This window comes from Littorina saxatilis, linkage group LG9 (assembly GCF_037325665.1).
Source record: "Littorina saxatilis isolate snail1 linkage group LG9, US_GU_Lsax_2.0, whole genome shotgun sequence".
NCBI lineage: Eukaryota > Metazoa > Mollusca > Gastropoda > Littorinimorpha > Littorinidae > Littorina > Littorina saxatilis.
In genome coordinates this window covers 47,722,229-47,739,471 of record NC_090253.1, presented here as the reverse complement: position 1 = coordinate 47,739,471, position 17,243 = coordinate 47,722,229, and the positions used below count along the sequence as shown (strand labels likewise).

The 17,243-nt window shown below is 42.6% G+C and overlaps 1 protein-coding gene across 1 annotated transcript in view; it reads left to right on the top strand.

Annotated features, from left to right (window-relative positions):
• Positions 1–10,527: 10,527 nt before the first annotated feature.
• LOC138976290 (uncharacterized) overlaps positions 10,528–17,243 on the top strand; it is a 49,451-nt gene continuing 42,735 nt past the window's right edge. The window contains exon 1 of the mRNA XM_070349134.1: positions 10,528–11,111. Coding sequence (XP_070205235.1) covers positions 10,785–11,111 — 327 coding nt within the window. The 5' untranslated portion in view covers positions 10,528–10,784. The remainder of the gene's footprint in view (positions 11,112–17,243) is intronic.

Below are 17,243 nucleotides of genomic sequence, written 5' to 3'. Positions count from 1 at the left end.
CATATTTGATTGTATCCCTTTTATGTTTTATGTTTTATGTGTGTCGTCCTATACAATTGTTGTTATAATCGTTTACAGGCAGACAGGGTGTGCCGAAGAAAAATTTCCATTTTTATGTAATATTTTAATGGACAATAAAGTGCTGTTATTGTTATTGTTATTGTTATCATATTCACCCCAGCGCAAAGGGCACTGCCAAACTGGCTATTAACATCAAATATGCCGACACACCCAACTTGAAAGAGGACCGCCGCTCCAGAGATGACGCTAATCAAGCAAAGAACCATGACCAGGACAACCGCGACCTTTCTCGTCGCAAGCAGCCTCCACACAGACACACTTATGAGGACACGGGTGCACGCTCCATCCCAAACCACCATTACCACTCCTACCCTCCACCCCCGCCGTCCTCCCACCACTACCCTTCACTTATTCCCACCCGTACCCCTGTTAACCTTCCCCCTCCATTTACCTACCCGCCCACCCAGTCTACACGAGAGTCTGTCGGTCAACTGGCGCATGCAGTGACCACGCCAACGCAACCAATTGGGAATAGACCTTTTTCGGTATCTGAGCAGCTCTCGCGAGACACGCTCTTTGTTATGCTTTGAACATCGCGAGAACTTCGAACCTTGGCTTGTGCAGCTCGCACGAGATCGCTGTACCGCAAGCTTTGCTATGCTCTGGGCCCGTATGCTTATGGGGAAAATTCGCGACAACTGCCGAAGTTTTGAGTGACATCGGAAGTACTTGCCTCACTTTCGTATGCATGGGCCGGAAAAGGGGTTTACCTCGAAGCAAAGCGAGGAAGTAACTCAGGGTATTTTGCGACTACTTCTAAAGTTTTGAGTGACATTGGAAGTACATCCTCACTTTCGCATGCATGGGACGAAAAAGGAGTTTACTTTGGAAGCTAACGAGGAAGTAAATGAGGGTAAATGTACTACAGCCAGACCCAGTAGTAAACACGCTACTTCCACAGTTTCTCAGTGCAAAAAGGCAGGGCTTTTCTTCAGTTTTTCATATCAAACCGAGCTGACGCAAATGAAAGTCCCAAAGAGAGAAAATAGAGGGAAAAGTCGTATCTTGTGCGTGCATTTCGTGCAAATTTCCCTCAATACAAACCTGAGTTGCCAGCTTTGACTTTTGTTTGTTCTGGGTCATTGGCCACCACTCTTTCATTCCCGCTTATACGAGGGGGTTACTGTGTTTCTATGAAAATGGGCGTCGTTGTGTGCATGTGTGAGTGTGTGTTTGTGTGTGTGTGTGTGTGTGTGTGTGTGTGCGTGCGTGCGTGCGTGTGTTTGTGTGCGTGTGTGTGTGTGTGCGTGTGTGTGTGTGTGTGTGTGTGTGTGTGTGTGTGTTCGAGTGTTGAAGTGTAAGTTTCTGCTATTTTTTTTGTCATTGCGTGTGCGTGTTCGATGTTATGTGTGTGTTCGACGGTGTGTGTGTGTTCGACGGTGTGTGTGTGTTCGACGGTGTGTGTGTGTTCGACGGTGTGTGTGTGTGTGTGTGTGTGTGTGTGTGTGTTCGACGTTATGTGTGTGTTCGACGGTGTGTGTGTGTGTGTGTGTGTGTGTGTGTGTGTGTACCCACTCCCCACACTATGATGAGCTGACTATATTTGCGCCTGGATATTTTATTCATGTTCTTACGTTTTATGCTGTTTATTGTGATTCAACACACCCGAGTTTATCGTACTATGTCTATGTATATGTCTAAAACACATGCACACACGCAAGTATGCTACAAAAATCAAATCTTGACTTTGAACTTTATATACACATACATCCTCTTCACAATTAACGAGGACAAACATAATTTACAAACACCAAAGTACAACAATTTTTCTGTTTTAAAAATTCGGACACACATTTTCTCAAATAATATGAAATTCGCTGAACTTATCTTCTTTTCACTACACCTTATATCTTGATTCCCAAAAAATGGAGTTCTGCTTTTTCAAATTTACCAGTAACACAAACTTTCGCTCTGACCAAACTATTTTTGTCGAGCAGTTTTACCGATACACAATCATACAAAAACACTACAAAAAGAGTTTTAAGTTAACCGACTTCGCTACCACATAAACAACCTTTTTTATTGTCCCCAACATTCTGGTCAACGAAATCATTATTATAGACAGTCATTCTATTTAAGGACAATCATCACAGCTTTGAACCGACCTTTCGTTCAACCAGTCAAAAACAACAATTATAGTAAAAGCTACAGCGCGATCAACGTTTGCCCATTTACGAACTCGCGATGAGATTTGTTTCTTCTGGTCACCAAGCCTACCGTTTACAAACACATGCGCACTAATTGGGATTCCCCCAATTTTCTCGACCTTGACCTCAGAACTCTCGAAGCCACTACTTCGGCGTTCAATTTAGCTCGTGCATACCGAGTAGCTGGCAACTTTGCTTTCGAAGTTCCCACTTCCAATGTTAGGCCTCTCGCTTGACATAATTATACGACGATATCGCATCTCAAGGGTCCTTACCCATCCAAAAGAAACCTCCAGCGCATACTACAATTGCAGGACATTCCGTTTTCAAAGGCAGCTCATTGGAAATGATCTCAGACACAACATCGAAGACGTGAAATGCGTCAATCGATCAACTGTGGTAACTTGGCTACAATCGTGAGACGTTCTTCTACCTTGCACCATAGACACAGACTGTGACATTCTTGTTTAATTTAGGTGAAATGCTTTAAACAGAGTGACTCAAAACCGACAGTTCGATCAGTTACTGACCGAAAAAAACGTGCTCGAGTCATTCGGCGAAGGTGGCGAGCTTTCAAACCAGCACGACTGAATAACTCAGAATGCCTTTTTTTCATCATGCCTCTAGTATACACGAGTAACATAGTGCAGCGGTAACGGTTCCGGACTCTCGTTCATTCACCCCGGGTTCAAGTTCTGCCGGGAGCTATATTTTTTTAAAATTATTTTTATTAATCTTTTTCTTTTTAAGCCTCCGGCAATTGCATTCCGGCTGCAAAAACCGGGTTTTGCCTCTGTGTTGATTTTATTTATTTGCAAAAGAAACCTTCCTATGCTTTGAAAAAATCATATCATGTCTTGACTTTCAACTGTACGCGCGTGTGTATGCGTGTGTCACTACGGTGAGTGTGTGTGTGTGTGTGTGTGTGTGTGTGTGTGTGTGTGTGTGTGTGTGTGTGTGTGTATGTGTGTCAGTGTGTGTGCCATGTGTCATTTGTCTCATCATAGTTTCAGTGTGTGTATGAGTGTAGTTTGAAAGAGAATGAGAGAAAGTGAGAGAGAGTGAGTGTGTGGTTATTTGTTTGTGACTGTGTGCGTGCGTGTATGGGTGCGTGTGTGTGTGTATATGTGTGCGCGCGCGTGTGTGTGTGTGTGTGTGCAGTGTGTGGTCTGTGCGTGTTTATGTGTGCCGGTCAGTGTCACTTGTGTCATAGTGTCAGTATGTGTATGAGTGTACGTTTGTCTGTGTGTGCGTGTGTCGTAAGAGAGAGAGAGAGAGAGAGAGAGAGAGAGAGAGAGAGAGAGAGAGAGAGAGAGAGAGAGAGAGAGAGAGACTTAGACTTAGACTTAGAACATTTTATTCACATAAAGGGTAGACATTTTAGGCCATAGGCTTAATCTTACAATGTGCCCTTTACATTCACACAAACACATATTCACACGTGCGCCCGACTAGAATCATAGAAACATCAAGCATACAGTAATAATAAATGAGAAAAGTAGTAGAAAATACATGAATGGAACATCAATAAAGCAATTACAGAATGGAACATTAATTACGCAATCACATTTGCGCACTCACACGCAGACGCACAAGGAGGAACACATATAATACTAATAATAATATACACACAACTAAGTGCCATTCAACAAGCACACAGTGAGCCTACCAAGACAGGTAGATTTAGCATTATGTAGGCATGCAGCAGTCAATATTTCAGAGTAATAAAATAATTATAATTAACAAAGCTAGCTACAATACCGGCAGCGTAACTTATGAAGACCTCAGTATGTGTTTCCTGAGGGAGGTTTTGAATGCGTTCAATGAACGGCACGTTTGTACATTCGAAGGAAGAGAGTTCCACAGTGAAGGTCCCACAAAAGCAAAGCTAGTTTTGTATAGATCTATGCGAGTCCTTGGTAATATATATATAGATTTGTTTGACACATAACGCTCGGAAGCTTTAGTCAAGAATGCATTTAGGTATGGTGGGGCCAGCTCATTGAGCGCCTTGTACATTAGAATTAAGATGTTGTAATCAAACTGCTGTTGAAGTGGAAGAATATTGGCTACCTTCAACTTTTGTGACGTGTACAGATAAGGATTGGTTACAATAAGCTTAGCACCTCTTCTGTGCAAGGAGTTTAGTTTTTTCATTATATTTTCACTGGCACCACACCATACCGTGGAGGCATAATTAATATATGATAGACAGTGTGCCACGTAAAACATTTTCAGTCCCTCCTTGTCTACAAAGGGTTTTAGTTTAGATAGGAGATGGAGATTGCTTGACAGCTTTTTACAGATATTCTTAACGTGTATGTTCCACCTAAGCTCCTGGTCAACTTCAATTCCTAGTACTCTGTGTGATGAAACCTGTTCTATAGGATCTGAGTGCAGTTTTAAGTTGAGGAGAAGGGGCGCTCTCTGATGTTTCTGTCTAGATGTGACTACCATACTGCTGGATTTTTTGGGATGCAGGGTCATTTTGTTGTTACTACACCACTGTTCAACGTCGTTGATTCCCTGCTGAAGGTCAGCCTCCACTTGAACTATTTTTTTGGACGATGAGTGAAGAGAGCTATCATCAGCAAAAAGCTCACAAGATACATTTTTATTCGTAATATGCAAAGGTAGGTCGTTTATGAAGATACTAAATAAAAGTGGGCCAAGAATGGACCCCTGAGGAACTCCGCAATTTAGAACACCATCTTGTGAATATTGACCATTTAGATATACCCGCTGGGATCTGTTCGTGATGAACGATGCAAGCAACTTAACTGTATCACTGTTGTTTATATAAAACTTTAGTTTAGTTATGAGAATATTGTGATCGACTGTTTCAAACGCTTTCCTCAGATCGAGGAAAACTGCACCAACTAATTTGGAATCGTTGATAGCCGACAGCCACAAATCTTCATAACTTGAATACGGAGCCCCAGCCTGGTCAAGCGCTCGCAAATCCAACCTGCAAGCCCTGGACAAAGTCCAGAATCAAGCACTCCGTATCCTGACAGGAGCAATGAGGTCAACTCCAATCAAGACCATGGAGTCCCTGACAGGAGTCCAACCGTTGATCACTCGAAGAGACACAAAGACACTCATCCAAGCAGAGAAATACAAAAGACTACCAAAGCACCCAATGAACAGCAGAATGGAAAAACCTATCAGGAACAGGCTGAAACGCTCAAGCTTTGTGCACCAAAGCAGAAGCCTCAAGCGACAGTACCTACCCCACCTGCCGGAAAGCACTCTGCCGCTCGATGCCACAGGAACATGCCCAACACCTTGGGAAGCCAACCAGAGGGTCCTCGAGATCAACACAACTGTGAAAGGCGTGACATCACGGGACATGAGTGACACCAGTAAGAAGGCGCTTACCCTGGCCATGATTGCAGACCACTACCCTGAAGAAGCGTGGATCCACGCCTACACTGATGGGTCAGCCACTGATGCTGTGAGAGATGGAGGAGCCGGCGTTCTAGTTCGGTACCCAGAGGGAGAGGCACAAACAGCGAGCATTCCCACAGGTTTGCACTGCACCAACTATAGTGCAGAAGTACAGGCCTTGAGGACAGCAGCCACAATAGTTGACGGATCAGACCATGAATGTCCTCAGGTCGTCTTTCTGACAGACGCAATGTCAGCACTCCAAGCTCTGTCTGCCAACAAAGAAACTGAGCTCAACAACGCCCTCCAACAGGTTGCTCAGAACCGAAGGGCCGTGCTTCAGTGGGTGCCAGCTCATTGTGACATAGCAGGAAACGAGGCTGCAGACAAACTTGCCAAGGAAGGTGCCTCAAAGGAACAGTTCACGTCCCAGCTGCAGTACAAGGAAAAAAAGACAATCATCAAAAACAAGAGGAAAACCAGAGCGGAGAAAGATGACTACCACCTGCTCCAACGTGAAGAACAAGTCGTCCTACTCAGACTCCGCACTGGACATAACAGACTAAACCATCATATGGCCACAAAGCTGAAGCTAGTTCCCTCGCCCCTATGTCTGTGTGGCAAGAATCAGACAGCAGAGCACATCCTGCAGGCTTGTCCATACCACAGTGCTCTGAGGGACACCACCTGGCCAGAGGAGACAGCGCTACAAAAGAAGCTATACGACCCCAGAGAGGACTTGGAGAGGACAGCACGTTTCGCCCTGCAGTCCGGACTGACGATCTAACAGCGAACGACAAGAAGAAGAAGCCGACAGCCAGGTGTCACAGAGACGGACAAGAGCCGTGGAACAAGAATGAAACTTACGAAAACCAGATTGGAATTGGTAAAAAAGATCGTGGCTTTCCATGTGATGGATTACATGTTTATGGATATGCATCTCAAGAGGCTTAGAGAGCACCGATAGAACAGAGATAGGACGAAGGTTGTTGATGTCGCTAGAGAGAGAGAGAGAGAGAGAGAGAGAGAGAGAGAGAGAGAGAGAGAGAGAGAGAGAGAGAGAGACAGAGAGACAGAGAGACAGAGAGAGAAAGAGAGAGAGAGATAGAGAGAGACTGAGAGAGAGAGACCGACACTTCTTTGACAATTTTTGACCAGACAGCGTCTTTATGTTTAACAGTTAGACTGTTCTGAAATTTGGACAGAATAACCGTTCTTTCGTAAAACACTTCTGTGAAGAGGACAGCAATTTCATTATCTGAAAAAGTTGCAGAACGCCCCTCCGTGTCAACTTTTTTTTTGAGCGGCACACGTGCCTTGCCATTTTCGTTGACTGCCATGTTGATAGAAACGTGCGCATGCGTATTAGTAGGGATTCCCCCAATTTCCCCGACCTTGACCTTAATACTCTCGATGTCACTACTTTGGCGTTCAAGTCAGTTCATGCATAGTGAACAGTTAGAAAGTTGACTTCGGGAGTTCCCACTTCGAAAATGGCCTCTACTTCCAGTGTTTCTTACTTCTAGTTCATGCATACGGGCCCTGAAGTTTGCGAGAGATTACGAGAGCTTGGAATACCGATAGGGTCTATTGCGCCGCCCATTCGCCCCTGTCCGCAAATTCGCCCAACCAGTCACCAGCAGTTTGCGGTCCCTCCCCCCGGACCCCCACCTGTCTACAGCCTGTCTGTGCTGACCGTGTCCAACTGCCGCACCTGTACTGTCGTCACAGCTCAGCGCAAATGCAGTTCAGCTGCTGAATTTAATTTCAACTCAGCTGATGTGTTAAAAGCTTAAAACTGAAGGTTGTGTAAGTTAGGTGACCTTCGGACTGGACGGAATATTTCAGTTTTTTTAACAGTATTGAGCGTTGTATCTGCTCCGTGCATAGTCACAAACAGCATCAAATGCAGCAACTAGTGTGTGTGTGTGTGTGTGTGTGTGTGTGTGTGTGTGTGTGTGTGTGTATGTACGTGTGTCTATGCGTGAGTGTATGTGTATGTGTATGTGTGTGTGTGTGTGTGTATGTGTGTGTGTGTGTGTGTGTGTGTGTGTGTGTGTGTGTGTGTGTGTGTGTGTGAGCGCGATCGCCGGGTCGCCTTGGACAAACATTATTTGGTTCAATTTTCTTGTAGTGTTATAGTATACAACCTAGAGCTTGTGTTACGCTTAAAACCTTACGATAAAGTTCGAAGCGTTTTTGCACCTTGTGCAGTGACTATACCTGTGTTTTTAGTTGTGCCTTGCGTTGTACTCGGACTGCCTATCTGTGTGACGTGACGTGGACACTGAGGAAAGAGTGTGTTTCTTTTCCTTCGGTTCTAGCACTTCTCCATATCGTCTGATCGACCCGTCGTAGCACATTGTTTAGAAGTCTATTGTGTAATTCGTAGACGACAAGGACTTTGCCTTTTCTGGCAAATCTTGAACTTTCACTCTTCAACGTCCAGTGTGTGCGGATTGTGTCTGCTTCTGCGTGTACTCCTAACATTTGGATTGGATTGGATTGGATTGGATTGGATAAGATTTACAGTCCAGTGAGGTTACCCTCATGGAAATTCGGGCTGCTTTCTCCCCGGGGAAAGCGAGCTGCCATACATACGGCGCTACCCATATTTTTTTTTCCTGCATGCGTGTATTCATGTTTCCTGAGACTTAATGCCGTGTGAGATGGAATTTTTTTTAACTTTATTCCAAGTCCCACGGGTATTTGATGGACATTTTTATCTATGCCTATACAATTTTGCCAGGAAAGACCCTTTTGTCAATCGTGGGATCTTTAACGTGCACACCCCAATGTAGTGTACACGAAGGGACCTCGGTTTTTCGTCTCATCCGAAAGACTAGCACTTGAACCCACCACCTAGGTTAGGAAAGGGGGGAGAAAATTGCGGCCTGACCCAGGCCTGAACACGCAACCTCTCGCTTCCGAGCGCAAGTGCGTTACCACTCGGCCACCCATGTCAGCACTAGCTCCAGCCGCAGGACTGAATATCGGACACTTAAACATTTTATTATCTCTTGAACAAAATTCCTGATCTCTGCGTGTTATTAAATCAACATTCTCCCATAACCCATTTGTTTGGGATTTCAGAGACTAGGCTGGACTCACGCATCTGTGATGATATGTTGCGGATACCTCACTATTCTGTTATCCGACGCGACAGTATGGAAGTACAACATACTGGTCTTGCTGTTTATGTCCATGATTCCATTGCAAAGTTTGTTAAGCGCAGGGCTAATCTGGAAGTGAAAAGTATTGAATGGCTTTGGCTTGAAATTTCTTATAGGAATTCGAATTCTTTTCTCCTCGGTTTTGTATATAGAAATCCCGCATCCAATTCAGGTTGGTCTGACGATTTTATTGATTTGATGGATAACATCAAATGTAATAATCGCAATGTTTTGTTACTTGGTGATTTTAACATAGACTTGCATAAAACCCAGACAGCCTGGCGCTCAGTTACATTTCTCTTTGGATTCCATCAACTTGTGAACACCTCAGCCAGATTGACTGATACAACATCAACGTTAATTGACCACATTTACACTAATAATACCTCCATGGTGTCAAACGTGAAAAATGTACCTTCAAGCATCAGTGACCATTGTTCAATATTTTGTTCTTGGTCGTTCAAGTTACCTAAGCCGGTGCACAAGGGCCATACAACTATTGAATATAGAAGCTTTAAAACGTTTGATGAAACCAATTTCTTCTTTGACCTCAGTTTAGCACCATTTTCCTCTGTGTTTAATCATGTTGTTGCTGACGAAGCGTTGGGCGCCCTTTTAGATACATGTTATCCTATAGTGGATAAGCATGCCCCACTACGTCACCACAGAGTCAAATATCCATCTCTTCCCCCATGGTTGACGGAACAGATTATAGAAGCCATGCCTTCTAACCATACTATATGATGTCGGCAGCAGATATCAGTGAAGATAAGTTGCCATTATTTAATACTAACATTAACAGAAATAATGAGTGGCTGCTGACACCAGTTGATCATGTTTAAACTCAAAGATAAGCCACAAATTGTTTATTAAATAGCTAACATTCTTCAGCTTCAAACGGGACCCTGGACCCCAGGTTGTACCCCCCACCCCTCTGGCTTAACTGCTCCGTCCCTGTAATCTGTGTTCCTAAGACAATGATTGTATGTATTGGTGTTCCCCTATTGAGTCTTGTGCTTCAATATTGCGGTGACTTTGTATGAGCCAAAATAATAGCCAAAAATGTTCCAAGATATCCTAAAGCTTTCTGACAGTTTCGGCCAAATGTCCCAACATCAAAATGTCTAGCAACACCCCTGGTAATACCCGGGATTTAAGCTGTAAACTGAGAGTGACCTCTTCATGTAATACCCGGGATTTAGGCTGTAAACTGAGAGTGACCTCTTCATGTAATACCCGGGATTTAAGCTGTAAACTGAGAGTGACCTCTTCATGTAATACCCGGGATTTAAGCTGTAAACTCAGAGTGACCTCTTCGTGTAATACCCGGGATTTAAGCTGTAAACTGAGAGTGACCTCTTCATGTAATACCCGGGATTTAAGCTGTAAACTGAGTGACCTCTTCATGTAATACCTGGGATTTAGGCTGTAGACTGAGAGTGACCTCTTCATGCAATACCTGGGATTTAGGTTGTAAACTGAGAGTGACCTCTTCATGTAATACCCGAGGTTTAAACTGTGCACTGAGTGAGACATCTTCATGTAATACCTGGGATTTAAGCTGTAAACTGAGAGTGACCTCTTCGTGTAATGCCTGGGATTTAAGCGGTACACTGCGTGAGACATCTTCTCACTATACCTGACGTTTAAGCTGTAAACTAAGAGTGAACTTGTCACGCAATGTGTGGGGTTTAAGCGTATAAACCGAAGATGACTTCTTCGACCGAGTCTCAAGTTTTCTGCTGGCTACAAAGCAAAGCCAACAGTCGTCATTTGCGTCTTTCTCACGTCGTCTCCAGAGGTGAAAGATTAGTATAGGTCTCGCCGCCGAAGTGACTTCATCCGTTTTCCTCTGACAAGGTGGTCCACTTTTCTTCGTGCACTGACTCTAACAATAGTTGTTGCAATTACAACAACAACGCCAACACCATCACCAAAAATAAAACAACAAAGGCCCACCGTTGTAACCACTGCAAGCACGTTCACGGTAAAGATGACAACAACGACAGCAACACTCCGCATGCTGCTGCTGATATGCATCAGCCTCGGCCAGATCCGACTGGTGAGCATGCAAAGCGTGAACGTGCCTGAAACCGGCGTGTACCTCATCACCATGGTTGCTGACCCCGACGGCAGAACGGACATGTTCCTGCAGCTCAACGGACGCGATGCTGGCTTCGTGGCCTACGGTCAAGGTGATGCTGTTGCAGGTCTGGTTGTGGCAGTACACCTCAATGCTGGAACCAGAGTAAGCGCCAGGTACACTGGAAATACCCAAGGCACCACCTCATTGGGTGTGGGCTTTGTGTCCCACGGAATTGTGAGTCAATATAATTATTATATATATTATATATATATATTTTTTTTTTTATTTTTTTTGGGGGGGGGTGGTACCTCAGTTGCATGCAGGCTGCTATCACCCTTCTTTTTCTGCCTTTTGTTTACAGGCGGGGAGCATCTTCCTTCATAGGTATTTTTTTCTATCAATCAAATTCTTACAGTTTTAAATTAACAACCAGGTTTATAACTTAATAACGTATCGAGAGAAAAAATGTAATAAAAATAAACAAGTCATACCATTGAGGTTCTTCTATTTTGTTTCTTAACCTAATCTCCTCTAGCAATGATTTGCTGAAAACTGCTCCAAAACTATGCCAAGAAAATAAACGAATAATAAATCAGCGAGTGGATTGCTTCGCCATGCAAGCTCTTCTGTGTCGGGAGCCGGATTCCGTTCGTCATCATAGTTCATCTTGTCCCCCTTCGTCCGAGCATTGTGAAAACAATTATAAGATTCAGTATTGAATAAGGAATGTCAAAATTGATATGAATCACGTAGAATCTAATTTTCCCCATATCAAAAAGGGTGAAATGGTCAGGTGGTTTTTATATTTAGTCAAGTTTTGACTAAATATTTTAACATCGAGGGGGAATCGAAACGAGGGTCGTGGTGTATGTGCGTGTGTGCGTGTGTGCGTGTGTGTGTGTGTGTGTGTAGAGCGATTCAGACTAAACTACTGGGCCGATCTTTATGAAATTTGACATGAGAGTTCCTGGGATTGATATCCCCGAATGTTTTTTTTCATTTTTTTGATAAATGTCTTTGATGACGTCATATCCGGCTTTTTGTGAAAGTTGAGGCGGCACTGTCATGCCCTCATTTTTCAACCAAATTGGTTGAAATTTTGGTCATGTAATCTTCGACAAAGCCCGGACTTCTGTATTGCATTTCAGCTTGGTGGCTTAAAAATTAATTAATGACTTTGGTCATTAAAAATCTGAAAATTGTAAAAAAACATAAAAATTTATAAAACGATCCAAATTTACGTTTATCTTATTTTCCATTATTTGCTGATTCCAAAAACATATAAATATGTTATATTCGGATTAAAAACAAGCTCTGAAAATTAAATATATAAAAATTATTATCAAAATTAAATTGTCCAAATCAATTTAAAAACACTTTCATCTTATTCCTTGTCGGTTCCTGATTCCAAAAACATATAGATATGATATGTTTGGATTAAAAACACGCTCAGAAAGTTTAAACAAAGACAGGTACAGAAAAGCGTGCTATCCTTCTTAGCGCAACTACTACCCCGTTCTTCTTGTCAATTTCACTGCCTTTGCCATGAGCGGTGGACTGACGATGCTACGAGTATACCGATGGGTAAAAACCAGAACCATCTAACTGGATTTCCACCATTTTGAGAAATGGCCACTTGAAGATTTCAACCCCTCATAAAAAATAGTAAACACAGGATTGTAGCCCTCATATTTTACACACTTGACTTAAAGGAAACACTGGTCATGCACACTAGTAATCAATTTAATTGAACAACTTTTTCATATGCAAAAAAGGTATAATTTGTTCTGCTTCCAGAATACACTCCTGCTCTTTTCTCAGTTCTGGAGCTAGAAAAGCCCAGTGCACCATAGCTGCTTCTGACTTCCACACAGACCCCACTGTGGCCTGTGCTACAGCAGTCAGAAGCAGCCTCCTCACACATAGCATGTTCTGCTTCCAAGCAAAGCTTATACTGTACATTAGTTCAAATCGTTTTTCAAAGTTTATTACCGTCATAAACAAACAAATGTCAAGTCACTTGCAAAAATATCATCAAGGACTCATGTATTCATTCATTGTGTGGCCTAATGAACGCAACACACGTAAATAAAAATTAAATTGCCGGTACTTTTCATAGCAAAAAAACCCCACATAACAAAAACAACACACACACAAAACTCTCTCTGAAATCATTATACTTTTTTTTATTGTGTTTTTGAAGAAATCCCAACAGTAATCGTATGTTGTATCAGCTCATATCGTTTTGCGTTACGCACAAAACTACACACCCAATAACACTAACAACAAACCAAACGAACAAAGCAGCAAACAAGCAAGCAAACAAACAAATAAACACAAGGCTGAAGGCGCATTTTAACCACACAATGCAAATGGTAACAAAATCACGAGCTTTAGATCCTGACTGCATGCTCCCACTCTGTTCATTATCAAGAAAACAAATTGGCATTCTTACCTTTTGTTGTACTTTCCTCTTCACAAAAATGTTGTGCACAAAGGTCGAAATAAATAATACACATTTTGCACTTTAACAGTCGACCTCCTGTACTGCTTTTGTCTTAGCCGTTTGACCAGTTATTCCTGTGTAACATTCATCTCTGAGTGTCTTCGCTTTTCGAACACACCTTTTCTCGTAGTCCCGGGTTGCAGAGTCTTTAAGTTCGGCTGAACTTCTTCTCATGAGGTGTCACATAGGATGCTTCCTTCATCGATGACAGAATTTTCTTTGTTGGGGTTCCATAAACAGATGGAAGAGATGCTGTGGTAGTTTCACCTAAAGGAGCAGTGTCTGACATATATACTACAAGCTGATGTGAATACACCTACAGGGTAACAGAAACTGTGGAAGCACACACAGGAGAAAGATGTACAGGAGTTGGGTAGCTTGATTCATTTTTGAGGGGTGGAATCACAATCAGCAAGTATTGGAGTTGATGCATGACTCGAACAGGAGGATAACCCCCATTCACCATGTTCTCAAAAGGATCTTCGATTGAAGAAACAGCACAATCGTCATATTTTGGGGTAGATTTTGCCAATGGAGACGCATCAAAGTCATCAGGTTTCACTTTTAGCATTGGCAGAAAGGAGATTATGCAACCGTAATCCGTGAATCCGAAGGACAGTCTCCTGAAATGCATAGTGCTTCTTACTTGCCTGGACGGCCTGATGATTCATATCTTTTCAAACAGTGTCTGCAAAAGACATGGATACTATGAATGTTATCTCCTTTGAACAGGCAATTACTACATGTACTTCTATTTTAAAATTATTAACAGATAATAAAAAAGGTAATTGCATCCGTATTATCGCTTCTGCGTTAAAACTTGGGATAGTTTTCGTGTTTCTATTCACACAAACAAATGAAACATTAGTACTTGATTACACTCTGACCACTCATGCTCATCAGTTTAACATTGTGATAACCTCTGAATAACAAAATATATTAGAGTCAATTAAACTGACAAAATCCATCAACCAAATCATTCATCTATCCATCTTTACAAGCATACACAAATACTGTAAACACTCACTTACATTTTTTTAATTTTTTAACAAACACTAAAGAGCTGCATGGATACACTACAACATTAAGGCATGAGCACATGCACACACCGTCACACACAAACACACACTGACACAAACAAACACACACGCGCGCAAGAACATTTACGCTGAAACACATTTACCTGCCTGTGTTTTACAATTAGGAAAACAAAACACAAAAAGCTAGGAATCAGTTTGCAGATACAGGATTTAGACTGAATCAGAAGGTTAATTCCCTATATATTTAAAAAAGGAATCTGAATTTCAGCTTTTTAATATGGTCTGTTCAAATGGGGAAAAACATAATACTTGAAGGTTAATATGGTCTGTTCAAATGGGGAAAAACATAATACTTGAAGATACTCACTTGACTGTGCAGCAGATGTAAAAATGGCAGAGATCTGTTCTCTGTTCCAGTGTTTTCAGAAAGTGGACCATCCTTTTGTCAGTTTAGGACACCCCCCCCCCACCCCACCCCACCCCCTTGCACCCACTTTACCACCAACCCCCCTCCCCGGCCCCAACCCCCTTATTACCACCCTCCTCCCTCAATATCAAGGGACTGCATCTTTTCCAATTCATTCTTCATTCACTCTTTATCACAGGAAAGTTAATTGTGCTTCAACCCTGTACATCCGGAGTCAGGAAATCGGATACTGACACTTGACAGGTGTCACTGACCTGTTTTAGTTCCCACAGTCTATCAAATTCCTTTTTCTGTCGACAGCAGACTCTACTACCGCTAGTTACACTATTCTGTGTGCTGGAGGAAATCCTACACCACACAGAAAGGGTCAAGACCAGATACCACTACCGCTAATGTGCGCTTATCTGGCTGCGCTGTGAACAGGAAAAATGACTGTGACACAGCAAGCAGAAGAGGTCAGGTGACGATGGCTGCATCTGGCTCGCAGTGAAACACTCCCCTTTCCCCACAGGCCTCAGTAGCAGAACAGACTAAGCTGAACTTAGCGCGTTCTGCTTCCAACCTGGATGGAGTTAGAGGGTTCTGCTTCCAAGATGAGCAGGAGAAATGCTTGGAGCCAGAACAAATTATGACTTATAAATACGCAATTATGCAAGATTTTCAAGAATCTTTTACAGAAAGTGAGAATCATGTCACCATAAGTCAAATAACTATAAAGTTGCAAAACAGGTTATTTTGAGGTAATTGGTTCTGGTTTTAGCCCATCGATACGGTCTTGCTGAAAAATGGCATTGCGTTCAGTTTCATTCTGTGAGTTCGACAGCTACTTGACTAAATATTGTATTTTCGCCTTACGCGACTTGTTTTTCTTTTCAAATGTGTTCTTAATTTGTTCTGAAAATATATTGAGAGAGACGTTGTCATTGTTTTGATACACCATACAGCTCATACATTTCTGTATTTTTTTCAGTTTGGTGAATATAATATATACCAAGCATTTTTTACTTGATGTTAAAGTCGTACTTTATCATTTTACTAGTCGTGTTAATGATCATCGTGTCTTTCCAGCATTATGGGTTGGACCGGCACGGTTGGCCTAGTAGTAAGGCGTCCCGTGATCGGGAGGTCGTGGGTTCGAACCCCGGCCGGGTCATACCTAAGATTTTAAAATTGGCAATCTAGTGGCTGCTCCGCCTGGCGTCTGGCATTATGGGGTTAGTGCTAGGACTGGTTGGTCCGGTGTCAGAATAATGTGACTGGGTGAGACATGAAGCCTGTGCTGCGACTTCTGTCTTGTGTGTGGCGCACGTTATATGTCAAAGCAGCACCGCCCTGATATGGCCCTTCGTGGTCAGCTGGGCGTTAAGCAAACAAACAAACAACAGTTTGTGTTGGTTGTTTCAGTCAGCGTCATTTTGTTGTTGCCATCATACATGTCACTTCTGTTTGCTTACACAACTGTTTGTGTTTCTTAACCTTCGCCGGCACTCGTTATCGACTACACACGGACGCATTCGTGGGGCCGTGCAGACCCATGCTTCTCAAAGAAGGAAAAATGTGCATATCCTTCCGTGGCACTCGTGGGGCCGTGCAGACCCATGCTTCTCAAAGAAAGAAACATATGCATATCCTTCCGTGGCACTCGTGGGTCCGTGCGGACACAGAAGGGTGTTTGATGCAAATATCTCTTAAACGAGTTGGAGTTTTTTAATGAGCTTTTAGAAATGCCTCAGACACCTAAAAAGCTATCATCTCCTAAAAGCTCATTAAATTTCAGTGATAATTAATTAATTAATTAATGGTCAAATTTAGACTACACACGGTATTTGGTAAAATATTATGGGTCTGCATGGCCCCACGAGTGCCACGGAAGGGTTTGCACAATTGTCCTTCTTTGAGAAGTATGGGTCCGCATGGACCCACGAGTGCCTCGGAAGGGTATACACGCTTTTCCTTCTTTGAGAAGTATGGGTCCGCACGTCCCCACGAATGCTTCCGTGGGTAGTCTAAATTTGACCATTAATTAATTAATTAATTATAACTGAAATTTAATTAGCTTTTAGGAGATGATAGCTTGTTAGGTGTCTGAGGCATTTCTAAAAGCTCATTAAAAATTTCCAACTCGTTTAAAAGATATTTGCAATCAAACACCCTTCTGGGTCCGCACGGACCCACGAGTGCCGGCGAAGGTTAATAGAGTGTGAATGATCATTGTTTGGAGATAATATTAATTGCGATGTGAAAAATGAAATAAAAGCAAAAGCATAATACATGTAGAAAAAAAAGAAAGGTGAACTGTCCTGGTGTTAAGTTGTATGTTGAAGAGACGTAGAACAGAGCTGGTAATCTTAATTTGCATTTCGTTTCGGTAAATAAGAGTAAAGCAGTCTCAC